This window comes from Argiope bruennichi, chromosome 2, assembly GCF_947563725.1.
Source record: "Argiope bruennichi chromosome 2, qqArgBrue1.1, whole genome shotgun sequence".
NCBI classification, from domain to species: domain Eukaryota; kingdom Metazoa; phylum Arthropoda; class Arachnida; order Araneae; family Araneidae; genus Argiope; species Argiope bruennichi.
Genome location: NC_079152.1, coordinates 15757331 through 15781498, shown reverse-complemented (window position 1 = coordinate 15781498; position 24168 = coordinate 15757331). Strand labels below are relative to the sequence as shown.

At 27.1% G+C, this 24168-nt stretch overlaps 1 protein-coding gene across 1 annotated transcript in view; it reads left to right on the top strand.

Annotated features, from left to right (window-relative positions):
• Positions 1-18492, top strand: part of LOC129958975 (lachesin-like) — a 411789-nt gene extending 393297 nt beyond the window's left edge. The window contains exons 11-13 of the mRNA XM_056071740.1: positions 2676-2744; positions 16731-16817; positions 17772-18492. Coding sequence (XP_055927715.1) covers positions 2676-2744; positions 16731-16817; positions 17772-17887 — 272 coding nt within the window. The 3' untranslated portion in view covers positions 17888-18492. The remainder of the gene's footprint in view (positions 1-2675; positions 2745-16730; positions 16818-17771) is intronic.
• The last annotated feature ends 5676 nt before the right edge of the window (positions 18493-24168 follow it).

The following is a 24168-nucleotide window of genomic DNA, read 5'->3' as shown; positions in this document are numbered from 1 at the left end:
TAATATTTGCATAAATCTAGAACTAGATAAATATTGACGTATTAAAAACAAAATTCTAAACTATATTTGACATGAAAGTGAATAAACGAGGATAGTGTTTAAAAAGTGGTTTTTTCTTATCAATGGTCTTTGTGAAGTACAAGTCAATATTAATCTCGAAGAGAAAACGTTTCAAAGAAATATTACATGGTTTGTTCAAAACCTATTTTGCAAGATGGGTTTAACAAAGTTATTAAAAGTATTTCTTGGAATTCTGATTTCATTTTATTCTCAAAAGTAATATCTAAATTTGATATTTGTATTTTGTAAATTTATCAAGACGGGTGAAATATTGCGAAATTTAATATCATTCAAGCAAATTTTTGAAACATCCGTTTTATCGGAGTCTTTTAATGGAACTTAGTTTTAGATTTTCCGTCGCATTTGTCGGTTATTTTCTTTTATACATGAATAAGTTTTATATACTTGTAAGAGTTATTTATTTCAAATAAAATATTTGAAAAGATCGTTAATTCTTCGACTAAGCCTTATTTATATATATATATTAGACAAACTTTAAAGACATAAATTGTTTGGTATAAAAATATATTTCAGTTTCGCCACATTGAAAACTTAAAAGCTTTTAAGCAATTATTCCAGATGGATAACTAGTATTTACTCATAAATGAATGCCATTTTCTTGATTTGTTTTGTTTGTATTGCAATTAGTGAAATAACAACTGAATAAAGGCTTTCAGTCGAAGTAAAGTTCTTAACGTCTGCCAAAATGTCTAATATTTTTCTTCTAAAAGGATTTTTATAAAATTATAGAAGGGCCTTGAGAACTATTAAAGGAGCTTCTTCAATATGTTGAAGAATTATGTTTGTTTTGAATATTCCATTGAATTCTGCATTTTCACACTGAAGAAAGACAATGCTCCGCGAGATTCTCGATTTATTTATCGCGTATATCTGAGAAAATTGAAATATAAAAAAAGATCATTCTAGTTTAAAAGTACTAATTTTAAAATTCTAAATCATATTTAAAAAACTGTTTTATCTCTATATTCCATTAATAAGTAAAACTCAGTAATGTGAAAAATGTATGTATTTGTTAATACAACAGGCATTTATCACTTGCAAAAATATTGCATTTTGTATTGCAGTTAATTGTCCTCACGTCTTCAAAATTTTTTGCCCAATTAATCTTGAAATTGCTAAAAATTCAAGAAATAATCATTATAAAAATGTAGTATTTATTATATTTAGCAGATAGTAATGTTACTGTCAAATAATTGTTATTATTATCTAGTCATAAGAGTTTTAGACATTTAAATTGTATTCCTCTTTACCTTTGCTCGGGAATGTTGATCCTAAAAACCGGAGTGTAGCGAACTTGTTATTAATATTTATGAATTTTTATTTAAAAAGTTCAAAATTCATATATTTTTAATGTCAAGAAATATCACTACAGGATTGTGCTTTCAAAGTTGAAATGCTTGATAAGTTGCTATGATATTGTCTGATTTCTCTGTAGCAAATAAATAAAATTTACAAAATGTAATCACTGATCAGGCATATATATTCACAGATTATCACACAAATTTATATTCAAATATCATCAAATATATCAATAGAAACCAATAATCGATTCACAAATTATCATCAAATATATCAACATACCCCAATAATAGATTCACAAATTATCATCAAATATATCAACATACCCCAATAATAGATTCACAAATTATCACACAAATATATATTAAAACATCACTAAATATATAAACAGATCACTCAAATATATTCACAGATCATGTAAATATATCTACAGATCACACAAATAGATTCACATATCACACAAATAGATTCACAGATCACACAAATATATTTACAGATTATCACACAAAATTATATTCAAAAATCACACAAATACATTTACAGATTATCACACCAATACATTTACAGATTATCACGCAAATACATTTACAGATGATCACACAAAATTATATTCAAATATCACACAAATAGATTAACAGACTATCACGCAAAATTATATTCAAATATCACACAAATACATTTACAGATTATCACAGAAAATTATATTCAAATATCATACAAATATATTCACAGATCACACAAATAGATTAACAGATATATATTCAAATATCACACAAACATATTCACAGGTTATCACACAAATATATATCCAAATATCTTCAAATATGTAAAAAGATCACACTAATATAATCACAGATCGCACAAATATATTCACAGATTATTACACAAATACATATTCGAATATCAAGCAAATATATTCACAGATTATCATCCTATTAACGCTACTTCGCCACTTTCTACACTTTTCTATCAAAATTGCCAATCCCTGTCAAAGCTAGTGAAATCGATGTTGTTATTTTTTTGGAAGTTTAAAGAGCAACGCTTTAAAACTTTTTTTTCATATAATAATTCAATTAATATAGCAGAACTATTACGATGTTTACAGTGATGGGTTTTTGAATATTTTATATTGCGAACTTTATTCTAACCTGCTCTAAAATTAATATAAAAGAGAATTGATTATCTTATTCAAACAGATGCACTCATAAGAAAAAAAATGAAATTATTTTATGTATTATGCTACATTTCAGTTTTATTTTGATAAGTTTTTAAAATCTTTTTTTTTTCTGCCTTAGAGATCCATGTACCTCAGTCGATTAAAGAGCCGTCTTCAGCCAAAATTCACAGCTTAAACGGAGTATCAGGTAAGATTTAAACAAGGATATTTATTTCAAAGTAACTACTTTATTTAACGCACTTTGGGAGTGAAAAATGTCCAGACCAAGCTCTTAATTCTCATTATCTTCAATCTTTCTCTTGGTTTTATTTTATTCTTTCTACTCTTGGATTACACACTTAATAAATAATCAAAATAATGTAGTTCCCCATGCTTTGAATGAGTTCATTATTCGTAATTTTTAGTAGGAAAACGAACATTGCAATTTGATGGCTATGTTAAAATTCTTGAGATTTGGATTTGTTGGATTTTTCTGGCGTTAGAGCCATGGTTTTGACTATGCTGCGCCCGCCAAACTAATTGATAAAATTATTATCATAAGATAAGAATGCAATCTAGAGAATTACTATTATTATTACTATTGCTATTTAAACGCTGTTATTACTATTTTAACTTACAGATATTATAAATCTGAATAAAATTAGAATAATCTAATTTTTTGTCATTTTAGCCTTTTTCTAAATTATAAGAATATAAGAGAATCATAATTCTCTTAAATTATAGAGAAACTGCAGGAAAGAATTGAGCAATTCTTTAAGTACTTAAGACGAATAATTTATAATTTCAATTATGAGTAGAATTCCAAAAAGTATTCAAATTTATCAGATAAAATCAATGCAATTTTTTTATAATGCGAAATGTGCTTTTTGTGACATATTGTATACAATTGCATGCATTTATAAAATATCTATAGATGAAAAGTAATGAAATTTCTTATGTTATTTCTTATTTAAATTTTATAAATAAGTGGATAATTTGAATACTTGCTTGTTTTCAATGATTATACATATGTAAAAAAAATAATTCAACATCAAGTATTTGTGTTAAAAATATTGTGCGAGTAAATTACAAGATATTCAATTTCAGCTGCTAATTTTTATAATGAACTAACTATCAGTTCATTCTAATCAGTTCTGGCACTTAGTTTACCAAAGGCCATATTACTGAATGTTGGAGTTGTTAAACATTAATGTGAAATGCAATTTAAAAAAAAATATTTTATTATTTAAAAAAAAATTATTTTATTATTTCATTAGACTGAAAAACATGACTTAAATTGATAAGTCACAAAAAATTGTGCCACATGCTAATTAAAAAGAACGTATACTACGAAATAAAATCAGAATTGAAAATTCTGTTTCAGGAACGATTTCCATAGGAAGCATTTTTTTTTAAAATTTTAATTTTAACATTGGCAAGAGCATGCGATTAAATGTTTTGATAGATGAGTTGGAATTTCCTAACATTAAAAATTAATTGTTAAAATAAATAGTGCATTATATTTAAAGAATTAAGAGAAGAATGAAAACCTTAATCAGAAATAACATTGATATCATTGTAAAGGTAATTTCTTGTATTTATGACGATATAAAAACCTTTTTGTCTGAGATGGTAGTGTGGAAGATTTGGTCATCAAATTCGTTAGGTAAGTCATAGTGATTACCTATCTCTAATAGATAAGACTATTTTCGAACCTGATTAAATTTTGTTTGACGTATATTTCTTGATTTCTTTTACACCTTGTTCCCTTTTAGTGAAAACGTTTTGGCGAGCCTTTTCCAGAACATTTCTAATTGTAATTTTCAGATTGATTAAGTAGTGAAGTGTTGAATTAAGTACAACTCTAAAAATTAGCTTAACTCTTTAAAGGGCCATTTTTTTCTAGTCATGCTATGTTAAAATATTTTTAGGCTTGAAATTAAAATAAGAAAAGGGATTCGTTTATCTTATTAGATAAATTTAATTTGATTAATTAATTAATTTGGTTAATTAATAATTAAGTACCAAATCAAGACACATCATTTTGTCTGAGATAAAGAACTGACGCATCTAAGTTTCTGACTTACTAAAAAAGTTTGTCAGAACTTATGCCAACCTACATAATTTCACACAAAGATTGATAAATTTGGTGGGAAGCATACTTCCCACGGCCCTAGAAAGGGTTAAAGCGGTTTGAAATGTTCTCATACCGATTTGTTTACATTTGTACATTCCACTCGACAATATGCAATGAGAATCATGTATGTGCTACGTATGTTAGTATTTTATTTATATAAATTATTACAATTTTTGATATAAAATCAATAATTTGTTTAAATTATCATACGATATTGTTTTCTACCATTTCTTTTATGCTTTCATGCATTTTGTTTAGAATAATTTATTGGGTTTTTTTATATCAAAAATTTTAAGAAGTTATTTTTAAAATCTACTTCTGCTTACTATTAAACCTTTAGAACTAATAATACAAAAGGACGGTAACATCGAGAAAAAGTCCAACCTAGGATCTTTAGGATCCTCCTTTCTCTTATTAGATTCAATATTTCGGCTACTGATTTGGACAAACAATAAAGAAATAATAATTGATTATGTTTAATCTTTTTGTAGCATAGAAGTTAGTAGCAACTGCAATCACATATCCGATGAGATAATATAGGCTCTAATTAAAATACTTTTGAAAAAATGATGGGAATATTCCGAGAATTCGATTAAAGCGTTTTATAAATATTTCACGTTGACAAAACAATCAGATCATGTGTTTAATTTTTTTCTAATCTTTAATTGTTTTAAACACATTAAAAATTTATTTTTATTTTTTGTGAGATATTTATCCCATAATGTTTGTAAAGCAATTCGCTATTCTCATGTAATTCTTTCTACCTTCAGAATTTTGTTTTAAAAATTATATTGGAAAAAAAAGAGAAAATCTAATAACGTTTCACATTAAGCAATTACAGTATAATTTATTATTTAAAAAAAATTAAAAAATAAAGAGGGAAATTAGTGACTTAAGTGCGATGATCTGAGACTTTATAATTATGGATTCTGTACTTTGGCAATGTGTTCTACAGTTTAATGCCTATTAGTCAGAAGTTTGTAAAGGATAGATATAAAAGCCTGGACAATGGATTTGAAGGGAAACTGCAAATATATTAAAATGATCTGAAGGATAATCCGAGACTAGAAGGGATTAATAATGTGATTCCATTTAATGAAGGCCGGTGGTGATCTAATGGCATAACTTATTGTACTCAGCGTCAAGGAATAGAATGGTTTAACTTCACTTAAAATCAGTACAGTGTAAGCTTGGTATATTTTAAATTTCGTAGAGATTAAGAATTATGTATTGAATCCCTTGATTAATCTAGTTGAAGTGGCGCTACGATCGCCAAAATGTACGACTGTGTAGTTCGTTATGATTCGAATCCTTGTAAGCGTTACCGAAAATTGCTGAGCGCCAATGTGTCGTATTCGAAATAAGGCTATGAAATTAAGAGTATTTTATTTTATTCCTTATGATACAGTCTGCGTTTTAGAAAGAAGCTCTTCTGCTGCCTAACAAGTTATATAATTATTGTCGTGAAAATTATAGGTGGTAATCTAGATATAAATTCAGAGTGGAAAAAAATAATGAAGTGTATAGTGGGTGTGTTGTGGTTTTCTAAAGAACTGCCCGGTTTTAAATGCAATATTTTTAATCTTCACAAACACAGCTACTCTATAAAATTCACAAACACACACAGAAAGTTAGGTTAAAGAAAACAGTATGGCGGAGGGATTCCACCGTTTCCAGCCGAAATCATTCGGCATTAGCTCAAGGGTTGCGCATAGGGAAAAAGTCGACCTCGGGATCCAGGCGTTCAACTGCTTGTCTCCTGTAAAACGCCACAAGGGGGCGCTCTCTGCTCAAGGGGAAATAAAGGTGCTACAAGTTAAAAATTATGAGGTCAGTGCTGTGTAACCCTATTCCCAGTTTCTGAAAATAACACACTCATGTCAATTAAATTTCGCTTTGTTCACAAAAGGAAATGTTGGAAATTGTATCTTCCGTTAACAGTAAGTTGTCTAAACAGATAGTCATAAAGAACTATAAGAGCCAAATCATTTTTATCTGCAAGCAAATGAATAAATTAACACTGTATTGCCATTTGTTCTTTATTCATAAAATCTCCTTCGTTAATATCTTTTACACAATATTTTGGAATCTTAACCGTCTTTTAATTCAAGTTTTGATTAAATATTCAAAAGTATCATATTTTATTGCCTGATGAAGGAAACTTCTGTGAGAAACCAATGTACTCTGGATGTTTAATGTATTATCCCAGTAGCACACATATATTGTACAATGTCATTTGACATCCAACAATCTTCGCAATATTGAATAATATTCTTCAATATTGAGTAATATAATATAATAGCAATATTGAATAATATTGTTCAATATTGAGTAATATAATATAATATCACACAATATTGTGCAACATGCTGTGCTACTTCAGATAATAAAAAAATATTTAATGAATTTTAAATAATTTTATAGATATAATGAGAGAACAGAAATCGCAAATTTTCCACTCAAAATTTAATTCCACGAAGAAATAAATTTCTTCAGATTTTTCAGCGAGATATTCTATGCCCCAAAAAATAATTTAATATTCAAAAAAGTAGGATAAAATGTCTCATTAAGGATTAAAACAACGACAAATCATAGTACAGCTAATTTAACAAATGTTCTTTCAACATATTATTAAAAAAAAGTAAATAAAAACTTAAAAGAATCAATTCGAATTCATAAATAAAAAAAATAAAAAAACATTTTTGGAAAACTATGAAAGGATGCTTTGTATTGAAATAAATTTTATGTTATCACGCAGAAAAAATTTAGTTTCCTGAAATAATAACAAAAATAATAATAATTAAAAAAATGTTTGGTCTCTGTCAATGTCAAAAGAACAGTTTAAATTAATATTATCTTTTCCATGTTTTTCCAAAGATACCAAATATATCTAGTTAACCACTCACTAGTGTTAAAAAATTACGGCTAAAAATAAATTAATTACACGGCAAAAAAAATTATATCGTGACATAGACCATTCTTACATTTATCCCCATCATGCAACCACTGAACCGCATGTCGTCTTTTCTGGTAATAGCACCCTTGGGAACAACAAGCGGTAAAAGTGCACTCTACAAACCCTCTGAAACAAAGAAAGTACAATATATTTAATGCAGCGAGACGACCAAGTTTAACTGAATATTATTTGACTTGTTGAACCAGTTATTGGAATGAGAAAGTAAAATTATTTTTTATCTTTATTTTAATTAAAAGGATAGTTAGGATCAAAAGGATAATGCAATGTTTTATTCATTAACTTATTATTTTGCTTTCAAAATAAAGGAAAAACGAAAAAAAGAGACCGAATAGTTCAGTTGAAATTTTCGCATTTCTTAAGCCGATTATTGCAATATTAAAATAACTTTTGGGTATTCTTCAAAAATAATAATAATAATAATAATTTGCGCACTTCAGTGCGTGTAATGATGTTCCCAATATTTTCTGTTATTGTTTCGAATAATTATCTTAAACAAAACAAACAAAGTATCATGTGTTTTTTGCAAAAGGTTCTGTAGTTTAGCCGAATTTCAGAAGATTTGCTGAACTCTCTGTTTAATGCAATAAATAACCTCCGAGGGTGATCTTCCCATTCTTTCTACTAAAGCATGGCATTAGCGCACTATAGTTATGAACTATTGACTTTTGGCATGAATTTAGCGTTTTTATTGAGTCTACCGTGTTATCCACAAAGAGGGTTTTGGCGATTAATGTCTGGTATGCCGTCAATAATATCCGAAAATCGAAGTTGTACTTTATGCATGTGTTTCCCAACCGATTATAATTAAGATTTGATGCAAAATTGCATTTGCAGCCATAAAATCCCATACAAAATTTGATATATTTAAGACATTGGGATTTTGGACTATATAATATACAAGCTTCTGAAGGGCCAGATAGCCTGGTTGGAAGGGCATAAGATTCGTGTCCCTCGGATTGCGAGTTCGAGCCCCGACGTCCAATGTCCCTCCGTGTGTGTGGTGGTTGGCGTACGTGCAGATCTGTCGTAGTCACAGAGCCCTCCATGTCATGAGTAATACTCCTGAGGATGTTGGATCGGGGTGATCGTACTCTGATTCAGGTCTAAATTACTATCTGTGCATGAATGAAGTCCGTCCCGTTAAAAGGGTTGCGACGTGTGTGTAGCTAAGTCGTACTCTTGGCCCTAGATGGCGCTACTGAAAAACAAGAGACGCGCCCTTGGCTTAAAACCACTGCATTCTGAAATCAGTGTCCTTGTCAATGACAAGTGCAAGTAGAAACAACAACAACAAGTTTCTGAAAGTACAGATCGTCAACCCTTTCTTGATTTTTTTTCTCACTTTGACATGTGACTGTACTATATATGTTAAATCTGTGCAACGAATCTTATCTGTCTGGCTCTCTTTGTTCTGTAGTAATCGAGTTAAATTATATTCGAACAGCCGGACAAATGGACTTCCTCTTAGCAGATTTTACTCAAATTTTGATGCAAATTTGGTGTAAAAACAGTATTCCAAATTTCATTCGTCTAACCCAAAGCGTTTTTCAGTTATCTTTGTCATAGTCAAACAGACACGCAGCCATTTTCTAAAAGAATTTTTCGAACTCGGGAAGATCTAAAATATAGATATGAATCAAAATCTAGAGTTTGAATTTTTTTTTTTTGATGATTACTACACTTTCTTTATATTACGTATACAAGAAAAGAAAATATCATAGTAGAAAGAAAGAAGTATAAACGCAGAAAGTAAATTTTGTATATTTAAAAATTGCTTTATCATTAAAAATAAACTTTAAATTAAAAGAATACTGTAAAGATATATCTGGCATTTCTGTGTTTATCCTTAATAATAAAAAATTAATTAAAATATATTTTTAATTACAACACTTATAATTATTCTAAAAAGCAGCTTTGTACTTTTTCGTTTTAGTTCGCAACATCTTAAATGCTACGTAATTCTGAAATCAAATGTGAAGTAGTTTTAATTACTACTATCGAATCAAAATTAAATCAAATCAATCAATAAATTGATAGATATATTTTTAAAAAATAAAATAGTGCATCACCAATGTATCGCAATGTAATTTAAAACTGCTGTATGTCAGAGAGTAGAAAAAACAGTTTAAAATATTTCATCTTTTTTATGCATGAAACAAAAGCGTATAAAAACTGAAGTATCACAAAAACATACTTGCAATTAATACTTCATCAAATTCAAAACATATGAGCAAGTAAAAGTACAATTTATCTTCATTTTTCATGTACAAGTAATTTCCATTCAATTTTTTACAAACTCTTTAAAAATGGTACACTGCACGATTTCCATATAAAATACCGCATGTGAATGTTTTTGGAAAATATAATTTGTTTGATTTCATATATTTTTCTTAAGAACAGCTAGTTTATCCAAATTATTTTTGATGGTTTTAAAAACTCTGCTTCAAAATGCTGATATTATGATTAGTTATCAATACTTGTATTTTGATAATAAATTTACTCAGCTCTTGGATTGTGAGGGAATTAGAACGTTAAAATCCTGAAATCTAAATTTCTCTCTAGTCTCTGTCACAGTGCTTATGAAACTATATTAAAAATGTTATTTTGTTTTGTTTCGATTTAAAATGCATTAGGACTTTAAAACAATATGAATAAATTTGCTTTTGAAATTCACATTTCCTTGCATTTCAAATGCTTTGACTTTACGATCTACTCTAAGATGTTTTCCTGAATTCTAATATCAAATCGTGAAATAATAAGAAAATAATAATCGGCAAGGTGAAATGATTTGGCATAAGGTAATCAGTTACCTGATATTGTTACACAAACAGCCAATACACATTGATTATTCGAATGAGTTATTAATCGCTGGGACTGACCTCACAATAACCTTGACTGAGTCGGTACTCTTCTCCAAACACCATACAAAGCTTGTTTACTTTTCAAAAGAATTTGGATGTACCCTTCTCATGCAGGCAGAAATTACTTTCTGAGAATGAATATTGAAGCTATGATCTTTATGTCCCGAAAGCGACTAGAAAACAAGACCACTTTCAAGCAACTTACCTTAAACATTAATTGTGATGATTTTAATAATTAGTTGGGTAAACATATATTAACACCTAAGGAATGGTAATTATCGTGATCCCTTAGCACGAAAAAAATTCATTATAATGAATCCTCAACTATATTTTTAAAGCATTTCCTAACTTCAATAATTAAGGAAATAAAAAGCAATATATTTCCTTTATATCCTGAAATACTTTCTAAAATCTCATCTGAAATGTTTACCACACTTTTATATATTCTACCAAAGTCCAAATTTTATTAAAAGTGCTTCAGTTAATATTAACACTAGTGACTAGAATAGCCGTGACATAAAATTCATTGCAATGATTATTTGCCCAAATGAAATGGGCTGATTTTTCAATATTTAACTGCTTGATTAATCATTCGTAAGTTGATAAATCCGTTACCAAGACAAATGAAAATAATATATGGACAATGCTTTACGATCTTTTGCAATAATGTGAACGTCATATGTATGTAGGGTAAACCTTTTGTAAGAAAACAAATTGTTGGACCCAGATATCAGATTTGTTCTGAAAATACATTGAAGTGGATATTTATGCTTATGAGAGTTTTTTTTAAAAAAAGTTTTCGTTTTATTTTATATAAAATTAAAAAAATACTGAAATGAGGAATTTTTGTGCTGTAATTTCTAAATTTATTATTGCTCCAAAATGTTTTAGGCATCTTAACATTAAAAAATATTTTTTTCAATGATACCAACATAGATTTGCAAGAATTTGGATTGCAAGATTGGTCATATTTGATGTTTTTAAAAAGATATTAAATACAGTTAAAAATATATTGTTTAAAAAACATCTTATAATGTGAAAAAGCGATGACTAATATTCATTTTCACTGTAAATTCTTAAAACATGATGCGATTTTCTTTTTCCTGTATGACCTGTATATATCCTGTATGTTCCAATCTTAATAGAGTCATATGTAGCATCTCAAGAGCTCGTTCGTAATTCTAGTGCAGTATTAATATCCTGTGTACATAAAAGGGAAAATACAAGTACATTCTGTATTTAAACACAAACATTGTACACATTTGTATGATATTAAACAACATTCAAAACATAATATCTTATTGTTGAATGGGGAATAATATAATATCGTACAATATTGTATAATATTGTACAACAAGATTCGCTATCTGTGTTTGACATCTTGAAGCTTATTAGAAACGAATGGCTCAACCCGTAAGCTGGAAATCCATTCTGAGACAATGTTGAGAAAGTCCCTGCTGAAAATTCATTGTTTGCAGTCTTCAGGGATTCATCCAACAATCCAGCGGATCAATGTTTAAGAGCATATTTATCCATATCCTACCCGAGTTAGTATCTTAATTAAACCCGCTGCTTATTTCGAATAAGACTCACATCCTAACTATCCGCCGGAGCTCATTCTTATTCAAAAAAATGCATTTATCGAGAGAGACCAATTACGTATTTTAATCATCAATAAACTTGGGAGCTTTTGGAGAAAAGAATATCGGTTTCAAATATCGATCCTAATATTTCTGATGGGCAGAACTGAAACAAAAAGTTGGGAATATATAGTTAAATATAAAACGAAGCTAATTATGCTTTCCGGGAAAATTCAGTCGTTGTAATTCATGAAATTCCGAATATGGGGAAGAGGAAAATGAATAAGATCATACGAAGGTTGGCAAAATTGTGATTAAGTGTCGCTCACTGATTATAAACCAACTTTCCAGCTTATTTCCTAATTAACTTTCTATTTCTGAATTTTCTTTTATTGTAATTATAAAATATAAATATACAGCGTTGTACGGAGTTACATTTAATTTTTACTACGCTGTAAATCATAAATGAGAAATTGATGGCAGTAGACATTTGTTACATTAATATTTATGGTAATACGTTTCAACATTTGGATCTTGGGTTTTCTTATTATCTTCAAATTTTAAAATATAATAATGATTTTCTAAATAATAAATATTATACTAACTTCGGCGCATTACAAATATACGTTTGAGCATTTTTATAAATATCATACATATATTCCTGTATTATTATCCTGTATATATCCTGTATTATATCATTAATATTAAATCGGATATTATGCAGTTTCTGCAGAATTTTGTTATTTTTATAGCTTACTTTTTTCATACTTTTGAATAATTCTTTTCATTTCTTCAATGAAATGAACATTCCCATTGAGCTTTTAGGTATTTAAGCGCGTGAGTTTCTTAAATTGCTGAATTATTAATATATATATATATATATATATATATATATATATATATATATATATATATTGCTGTTTACCTGCGGTATTTAGATGTGAAACAAGAAAGATAATTTCCAGCACCATGAAAGGCAACGTGCAATTGGAAAATTGATTAATGGGGCAGTTGCGATTCTATTGACACTATAATAACATGCCAATTGCATATATTTTGAATGTCTATGCACATAATTAAATGAGTAGGAGCAAGATATTAAACTCAAACCGACTACACGACACACCCTGAGACACACGGAAAATGAATGACCAGACCACCGCAACAACAACACTGGCGGAAATTGTGATTGAGTCAATAGGGCCATCACCGGCCAAGGTACAACACCTCCCTTGGGAAGTACGTCCTGTCTTTGATTGGAGGAGTTGAGCCCCACCTTCTTTTGTTCTAACCAGATGGCGAAAACCGCCCACCATACCTGAAGTTTCTCATCTTCAATTTCGAGGTGCCTCCAGTGAGATGAGCAAGGCCAATGAAGTAGCACAACTTTTATGTCCATTTCTCGTATAAAAATATTTCATAGAGTCATGAAATAAGTTATTCTTTAGATATTTAATGCGAACAATATTACAAGTGGATCATCTGGTCACTAAAAGCGATTAGTACTGAATAAACAAACTTATTCTTTAAAGAGAGCGATATTTAAAATTTTCAAATTATACTTACTTTATTTCTCAAGTATTTTTTGAATAACCCATATGATTTAAAAATAATAAGTTCAAATAATCAAATTTTAAAGTAGGTGACTACGTTGAAATGTCGGTGTTTTGTAAGATTGTAATATTTTTCTTATTTATTATTCTTAATGTTGGAACAGTTTGGAATAAAGCAATCAGAAATTTGTTTCTTGTCAGAAAGTTACACTGATTTTTATAATAGCATTGGCATATGTTTTAATACTATTTTCCATCTTTAAATGCTATTTTCTCACATTCTAATCTTTGATAGTATTTTCGTACGAAATACATTTTGAATTAAAATCCAATGTATATTTTGTGTTCAAATTTTGTAAAATAATTTCACAATATGTTGTACAGTTCTTGAATTAAAGAATAAATTGTCCGTTCATTTAGAGATTTTTTTTAATGTTTCGCAATGTGAAAATATTATTATATTTATTAACATATAAACTTTATTTATCTGAGGATTGCCCATATTTAAATAATGCAGCTTATTTTTTAGTCCAGGAATTAAATATTATAATTATCAAGCTATATGAAAAATTGTAAGCAAATCATTTGATAAATCTCTAATGAAATCTTTTGCTTTATACATATTCTAAGCCAAAAAAAGACCTTTTTCCAATTTTAAAATGACTTTTACACTTTACTAGTATATTTTATTTTCGAAAATATTTTCGCAATCTTTTTAAAGCAAATATTCAAAAAATATAACTATTTTCTAATGTTTTTCAAAAAAAAAATATATCCAGAACGTAGTCGCATCCCTAAGGTTCATGTACTGCAAAAATATCATACTGGATAAGAAGAAATTGTAAACATGTCTTATTATCATAAGAAGAAATCTAACAGAGCTTCGCAATCTATTTAAAAATTCTATATAGCAAAAAATTTCAAAAAATATTTCCTTTATTTTTGAGGAAACATAGCTTATATTTAATAGAGACAAACTAGTAAAGACAATTTCTTGTTAGCGAATGAAATATTTTTGGAATTCTAGTACCATTACAATAATTGCTATGTATTTCTTATTCTGCTCATAAGATAAAAACCATAATAAATCTTATTCAGAGCAAATTTTGACTCTCAGGCATCAACACACAAAAGAAGCCATATTTTTCTATTTCACATTTCATATAGAAATTCCTCAAAAACTTGAAAATATCATTTCTTTTTCTCAAAACATACTGACATTTATGACTATAATTTGATATAACATGTTTATTTTAAGATAATTTTTCAACTTTTAAACAATGTTTCATCCTCTTTTCTATAAATATTGGAAGTTTAACGTTTCATAAGGTTAATAAGAAATTGTATGAAATTGAAAAAAAAAATATTCCAGTTTATTTGTTTGTGAAGGAAAATATAATATCAAATATAAATTCTCCCCGATAGCTATGTTTGAATTATTTATACTAAATTATCTTAGACGGTAGTAAAAAGAAAAGAAAAAAAAAAACATCAAAAGCTATCTATATTATTTTTTCTAATATGAGTTCTTTTTCTTAACTGATACAAATTCATTTCACATCCACTTCACATTAAAGCAAATTGTTTCAAATTTATGTAAAAGGGAAAATTATTTTGGCAAGCTGAATTCAGCTTAGATGATACATGCTGAAAATTAAAATGAAACATGTATGTATGTAACTCAATGAATTTCAATAAAAGGAAAAATATTGTAAAAATTGTGATGCCAGTATTTTTCGATCATGCTCGCACTGTTTAAAATCACTTCGTGTAATGTGTATTTCTACTCCTTATTTATTTACTGTAATTTCCTGTCTGATATTCTCAGAATTTCAACTTTTTTTTTACTTCTCTCTGTTACTCGGGAATTCTTTGGAGGTGCTTCGGTTGTTAGTCAGGGGAACATTTATTTTAGTATATTATTTTTTTCTCTATATTTAAAAAGATTTGTGTTTCATTTTATATTTTTTTTACACAAAAATAGAGTTTTTCGACGAATTTGATAAATTTGTTCTTCAAAATATTAAGAAGGTTGCGGTTAGTTTTACAAAATTCAAAAATTAATTAAAATATAAGTGAATTAAAAACAAATTGTTTTTGTGTTTTTTTAACTGTGTCTTATAAAATATTTCAGAAACTAATGATTTCTATCAAATTTTAAAATTCAAACAGTTGAAATTTTCAATATTATTAATTTTATTTCCATGCATTTTTTTCCTTATTTCATTGGATTTTTATAGATTAATCGGATTTATTATTTTTAATAACAGTGTATTTACTAGTACCTATGTTTGCTACAATACAATTTAAACCTATTTTCATCATTCCACCAATCTGTTTAATTATGTGCTTTTGCGAGTGTTAAAATGTAATAAAAAAATTATTTCTTTGTGCATTAAATCCGAAATGAAATTTTCAATTTCGCTTTCATTTTTCGTCATATACATTTTTTTTTTTTAATTTCGCGCGTAGAAGAACATTAAAGTTGATTCCATTAAATTCAGATTTTAGAGTTTTATCAAAAAACAAGGTCAAATTTGGAAATAAATGCCTTCTCTATTAATAGTTAAACAATTTTAAAAAAATCAATATTTAAAGCTAATAAATAGGTCGCCAACGCGGCTGGATTTCGCAAACATTAATACATATCTTTAAACAAGCTCTTGTTAAAATACTAAAAAAAAAAAAAAAAAAAAAAATGCTTAGAAAGCAACTAGAATTTTGTATGGAACTAGGAAGATTTGTGGGAAATTATTCAACATTATTTCATTGCAAAGAAAATATTTGTAGTAGGAATGCATCTGTTGTTGTGCATTCATGATGAACAATTAAAATGTTAATATATATCTTTTAATCTTACTGATTTTTCTAAATTTCTACATTTGAACCAAGAAGTGGGATATATAATTTCTTACAAAATTTCTTTGAATAAAGGATACTAATTATCTCCCCCCCCCCTCTCTTCTGTCTAAAGTTTATTTTACGTGTTCATGAATTTATATGCAATAATTCAATTTACATACTTATGCTCAAAGTTTTATTTTACATGTATGTGCAATATTTAAATATATCATATCCTTTCGAAGCTACTGGTGACACTGACCCTGATTATGAAAAGGACCAAACAGGAAAGTCAGACGAAAAATCTCCTGAAACTTCAATAACCTTTACCGGTAAGTAGTATTGTTCACAAAAATCAAGTTGCATTTTTCAAACGTTTTAAAACTTTTCATTTTTTATCAAAAAATATGATGAAAAATAATATTCGGTTATTTTATATTACATTGAGAATTATATAATATTAGATAATAAAATAAATTTTTTATAGAAATTTAGTTATTTTTTGAATTATACATAAAACCTAATAAATACTCAATACATTTACAAAGAAGGTCAGCTTCCTTTTTGATATAATTTTTTAATGGATGAGGAATTGTTCTGTTTCTACATGCTGAATAAATAAAGATAATAGCAACATTGGATATTTAACCCTGCATGGATTGCTTGCATTCGAGCTCACATCAATGTACAGTGTCGGAATGCTTGGAGATCTAAAGAACTTGTAGCGGTATTGATATGAGTGAGGATAGAACCTGGGAACCTTGTGGTTCACAGTCCAGTAACTAAACCATGATACAAAAGCGTACGCTCTTATAGCGTAGTCGTTAACTGGATTATATGCTATTCACCACAGTACTCTCCCTCCAGTGAGTCGGAAGTGAGGCGAACGAAATGGATGTTGAGTGGTGATGTATTTAGTTATAAGCAGTTGTTTCTTAATGTGCCTGTACCCAGTTGAGTAGCGCCAAGCGTTATGGCAAGCGTGTTTTGGGTTGCTGCGTCAAGTGAGTCTGGCGACTTTGGTTTGCTGCGTTAAGTGAATCTGACGACTTTTGGCTGCGGGTAGATGGCGCCACAACAGCTGTACGAAGATTGAAGGTTCATCGTCCGAGGTCACCAGTGTAGCGGTAGATGATGCGCGAAGATTGAACCTGGGACCTTGTGGTTTGCAGTCCAGTAACTAAACCATGATACAAAAGCGTACCCTCTTATAGCGTAGTCGTTAAATGAATTATATGCTATTTACCACAACCTTTTGGTTGTAAAAACTTTCTTTTCTGTTTCAGAAAAAGAAGATTTCGTCAATTCCGGAAGTCTCATTCGTGCTATGGTGCAGGAAGTAATGGTTTCTGTGTCAATTGCGATTCTAACAACCTATGTACTGCTTCGACCAGGAACTTAACTCATCGTCTGAGTGTCCCCCTCTCCCTTCGCTTCTTGCATGGAATATTACCGGGATACATTGTCGTGATAAATATTCTGTTTGTCTTCGATGTTTGTACGAGCTACCGCTTCAACGGCGGAATTCCTGTGGCGGTATTTGTGTTTGTCTCTCAAGAAAAACACATGGATCATCAGTAAAGCCGTCATATTGTTTACTACAGTATTACTTTTCCAACGTGATTGATGTATGTGATGAGTGTATTTCCAAAAAAAATTATGATGGGACTCCAAAGATATCTTTCGTGCGGGACTCTTTTTTCAGCGTTTCATTTCACTCATTGACTCCGTTTCTATAAGTTATCCATTCCGCAAACTTACAGCATTTATGTAAAATCATGTTATTTTTTACCATCATTTTCTAGGCCCATCAATAGAAGAAATTAGTATATCATAAGAAGTATGTTCAAGATGCTTCATTAACTGTATCTGCGACGATGGGGTTAGTGTGACATACACCATTGGGAGAAAGGGAGAATTATAATATGCATATTAAAGCTACAAAAAATAAATATAATATCAGAACAGAATGTTAAAAGAAAATCAGGATTGATGTATAATTATTATGAATACAATCTTAGTAATAAGAAAACAAAAAAATAACAAAATAATATTTAATTCAAGGCTTGTTCTAACTGAATTTGTAACTTGTTTCAAAACATTTTATTTAGATAATTTAAAATAAAAGTAATGTAGAAAAAAAAATTATAAAATATAAATTATTATTGAATCAAATAATTAAGAAATTCTAATTGAAACATAGAAATAAATTTTTGGCTCAAATTGTTGCCAATTTGTACGTAAAAAATTTCTGATCATTAAAATACCTGGTTTCTGAGTAAACAAAAAGGAATGAGAAAAATATTCAGGGATAATGTTTAATTCGAATCCTGTTTCTTAAATATTTTATAGATATTTTTTTGTTGTTGTATTTTATGTAATAGTAGCAAAGTTGAAATACGTTCGTCTATATTATCATTTTGAAACCTAAATAAAAATGTTGTTTCAACTAACAAAATATTAATAATAATTTTTAACTGCTCAATATTTTGGATATAAACGACAAACCTTAAATGGTCGTATTATTTACATAATCGGTAATGATGTCATAAATAAATTCATTATTATATTGTCTTGCACTCCTGGTTTCGTCGTATGTACTTAAAAAAAACGATTGCAGTATTTTTATGATAATGCTTCATTATTTACGTTTAAATGTGCTTTAAAATATAGAAATATAAATATTAAATTTTTTACACAAAAAATTCATTATTTTGAATCATATTTTCTAGTTATTTCAAAAATAAATATGAATTAAGTAATATTTTTTCGATATTTATTATAATATATAAAAATTCAAGAAACAGTATTGATCGTCTATACTTTTCCTATTTATACTTGATGAATTTTCAAAATTTTTATACAAAAATAAAATTATTTACATTCAGAAAATCATAACATTCTTTATATGTGATTTTCATTTATTCTTTCTGAATTTTGAAGATTCAACGTGATCAATGACCTTAATGCAAAAAATAATCTACATCAACAATGCGAAATTGTGTCTAAATATTTTATTAAAATAATCTGTATAATTATTATATAGCTTTCGAAATTCAAGCCAAACTATACACTCTGATGTTAATTTTAGAATCTATAACATTTGTGACAAAAAATGACATCAATTTAAATTTTAGAACGGAACTTCTATTACGGTGAGTTATATCTCACAAAAGTGTTTTATATTTTAATTTTTGAGCTACAAAATCGTCAGCATTATTTGATTCTGCAAACGGTTCCAATATCTGACAGGAAAAGCTATTGTTTAATCATTCAATTTTAAAGCAATCTAATAAATATAATTTCTGATATTTAGTTAAATGCATTTTACATATTAGTTGCCAGAAAATGAAGAATTAATATAAAGTAAAAATGTGAGATGTGGAATGAAGAGTTTAGAATAGATTTCCCTTGTTTATATATTTCCAACAGAAAAAAAAATATTACAGATCATTAACTTCATCTTCAGGTTGATTGTAAATAATTCCGATTAAGTTGATATATTACTATAAATTATACAAAAGAGTTTCAATAATACAAAACAAATAATAATAATACAAAAGAATTATACAAAAGAATTTCAAGATAATACAAAATAAATAATAATAATACAAAAGAATTTCAAGATAATACAAAAAAATTTCAAGATAATACAAAAAAATTTCAAGAGAATACAAAATACAAAAAAAATTCAAGATAATACAAAATACAAAAGAATTTCAAGATAATACAAAATAAATAATAATAATACAAAAGAATTTCAAGATAATACAAAATAAATAATAATAATACAAAAGAATTTCAAGATAATACAAAATACAAAAGAATTTCAAGATAATACAAAAGACAAAAGAATTTCAAGAAATTCAAATAAATTGATAATACAAAATAATTTCAAGATAAAGATTTAAAGAAGTTTGTTTTGAAGTTTCATACTTTAAAAAAAAATGTATCGTCGATTCTCCTTGAAGCATATAATTGCTATAGTTGAAAATTTCTATATTTTTTTCCCTAAATGAAGTAATAATCTTCTGACACACAAAAAAAACTGTTTGAATTAAAACAATTTAAAAGTATTTATTCATAAAGAAACCTATACAAATGAGAAAAAGGGTTCGAAAGGGGATTCAATAAAACTGAGCGATAATATAGTCGTAGATTCAGTTCATCAAGCATCCAGGAAACAAACGTCAAGAGCTTTGATTAAAATGTTTAGAATTACAGTACAATTTCAAGACCTTATTCTGCAGGTAAATATGATAGTTTTAATAACTTGAACAGAATTAGATTCTAGAGAATAGCCATTCACTTCGAATTTATTTACTGTTACTCTATCATTAATGCGTTACTTTTTGTCGATTTCTCTTCTTTTTTTTAGTAACACATTTATTTTCTCAAAGATGGAATTAAAAAAATAATTGCTATTAAAAAATGATTAGGATCAATAGTTTCAATTAAAATCTTATATAACGTAAAAGGGATGGATTATAAATTTAATTTGTATCATTCCTAGTTATATTTCTTTAAAAAAAGCACCTCTAAATTTGTGAGAATCACGTCTGTAATTGTACATATAGATATACTGTACATATTTGCAGGTGGTCGAATATTTGAGTTAATTTTAATGACAGAAATTAATCTTTTATTGCTGCTTATTTAGCTCTATAATTCAGTTTACTTGCACTTATGAATAAAATCAGATTGCATTTTACATGAATTGTTATTAATATGAAATATTACTTTCAAATTACTAAAAGTTAAATTAATTGTGTAATTTCTATTTACTGAACAAGCAAAATCACAGAAATAACGCAATTTTTATGAAAATAAACATATCAGGTCTCGATGTTGCATTCGGCTTTAATTCTACAACATTAAATATATAATTCTACATATATAACTACGTGTGGATATTGTAGAAATATTATAATAATATACAAGTTGGCTAACAAATCGCATATAAACTCTCAAATTCTTACAAATGTTAATGCATATTTTATTCAAACTCAACAATTGATTTTTAAACAAAATAAATCGGAAGTGGAGGTGCTAAAATACTTTATACATTAAAATATTAATATTTTGTGTTAAATTTACGCCATTTGAAATAAATCTTTTTTTTTTCTGTTTAATATGTTTATGTTCTTTACTTAATTATAAACCTTATCGATGAGAGACACAACTTTTATTTTGTAAGATAATAAAAAATTCATATACGCTGTACAACACAATGAAGAATTGATTCTAGGAAAGCTTATTAACTAAGAACTCATACTAAATTCTTAGTATTTAATAATTATTTTAATGCCGAATAATCTTGACTTGCAATTGTTATTACATACATATATTGAACTATCATATTTTTTGTTTTCTTTTTAATTCGATATTCGACCCTGCTTATATGTGCTTTAAGCCTCTTACTGAGACTAGAGACTCTCTGTATAAATTTCATACACAAACATCTATGAAATATATTGCTGATATTTTGATTTAGAATTCAGGTCTGCGATATAATTTTTTAATTAATGCCTATGTGTTTATTTCTTCATTTTAAGCTTGAAGATCATCAACGTGCAAAATATTACGAGGGCCTTTTGAACTTCGTTTTATTATTTTATATTTTTTTACTCTTTTTGCATATTTATCAGCTTCTTCTTTGAAATTTATTATTTAGTATCAAATCATTATTCAGTATCATCATCTTTACCATTTTAATATCGAATTATTATTTAGAAACATTTGCCTTTTATTTTGCAATTTCGTGTTAAATCTCATCAGATTTTTATCATATAAATTTTTTGAATACAATCAAGCTCATATTAAATACTAATTAATTTATTTCATGTATGTGAAGTGTATACCTTAGTCCTTATTTCATACGCTTGTTTTTAATGTATTTGATGCCTTTATTTATTGATGTAAATCGGTTGTAAAGTGTTATTCATATGAAAAAGAACCTGATGTGTATAAATGTGGATAAATGTAGAATATTCAGAATATATAAATATAAAATGTATAATGCGGAAATCTATGCATGGTTAAATTTCTTTTTTTGTAAATTTTGCAATCTTTACATGAATATCTTTTTATAAAACACCTGAATATTATTATATTCATTCAAAATTACAACATTACATTATATACATTCTAATTTGTTTTGATTTATTAGTGGAACCTTTAATTTATTTCTACGTTATAGGTCTGTAATATATTTCATTAATAATTCAAAAATTACGAAAGGTGGCTAAAATATTTTAATTTATATTCTAAGCTGAAATCTTTTTACCTAGATGGTATATTTTATAGTGTCATATCATCTAAAAATATAAAAAATAAACTTTTTTGTTGAATTATGTTTTCATATTATTTTTTGAAACATATATATTTAATTTAAACACATAATGAATATAATTGCTTGAATCAATTATCTCATATTTTGTAGAGCTTAAATTAATTTTTTAATTTATAATACTTATATTATTTTAATAATTTATTCAATTATTTCTTTATATCTGTACTCATAAATACATTTTATTTTTATTTTGTTCGTTCGAATTTGTAAAATGTTACATAAAACATTCATTTATATTGTAAGTGTTTTTTCAATATGTTTAATAGTTATTTTCTTTTATGATTTTTTATGTCATTCACAAATATTATTTTAAACTTGTTTTCAGTTATCACTATTTCGAAATTTTTATATTTTTATTTAATTTGATTGTTGTTATTTCATGTCAATTTAAAGGAAAACAAAAATTTGCTATTAATAATTGTTATCAATCAAAGCTTTTAGTGATAAATATATTTATAGATATAAACATTATTAATGTATTGCCCTTGAATTCGTTATTTATGTATATATGGCAAAAAATGCACAAATCTTTAACTATTTTTGTTTCTATTATGTGATTATATATACAATAATTTTATTTATTTGATTTTTTATTAAAATTATTAATTTTATATATTAAAATGCAGAAGATTTTAGCTATTTTTGTTTCTATTATATGATTATATATACAATTATTTTATTTATTTGATATTTTATAATTTGTACTTTTTCACAGTTATATTTGGAAAAAAATAAGCACCATTTCTTTTGTTTCGTAATAAACTATATAAATTTTCTTTTGTTAGTAGTTTTGTCGTAGGAAGATGCGTGGAGGACTGTTGAGTAGTTAAAAAATTAAAAAATATTTAGAAAAGTGTTCTTCTTTTATTCTTCTTCTTAAGTGTCAATATTCAACCAATAAAAATTCGAGTTCACACTGAATTGTTATGAAGCAGCAGACTGCCAAAAGATTAGCTTTTAGAAATTCTTAAAATGTTATCGCACGTCTTTTATTCGAAACTGTTGCATGAATGCGAGAAAGAAATGAATTCTGATGTTCTATAATGAAAAATTAAAAAAGTAGTCAAGAGTGAGAACCACAAAATTTCAGTTTGAACTCGAATATTATTTTTTATAAAATTACGAAATTTATAAAATTTAAAGAGGATGTTATTAATTGTGTATAAAAATATTTGAATAATATTTTGATTATTTGAGCATGTGGATATTTTGTTTTATCTGCAAAATATTTCAAGTGTAAATATTTACATCATTATCTTTCATAATTTGTTTTCCTTTTAACACAATTATCAGACTGAAAAAACAGTTTTGATAATTTTATATAATAAGAT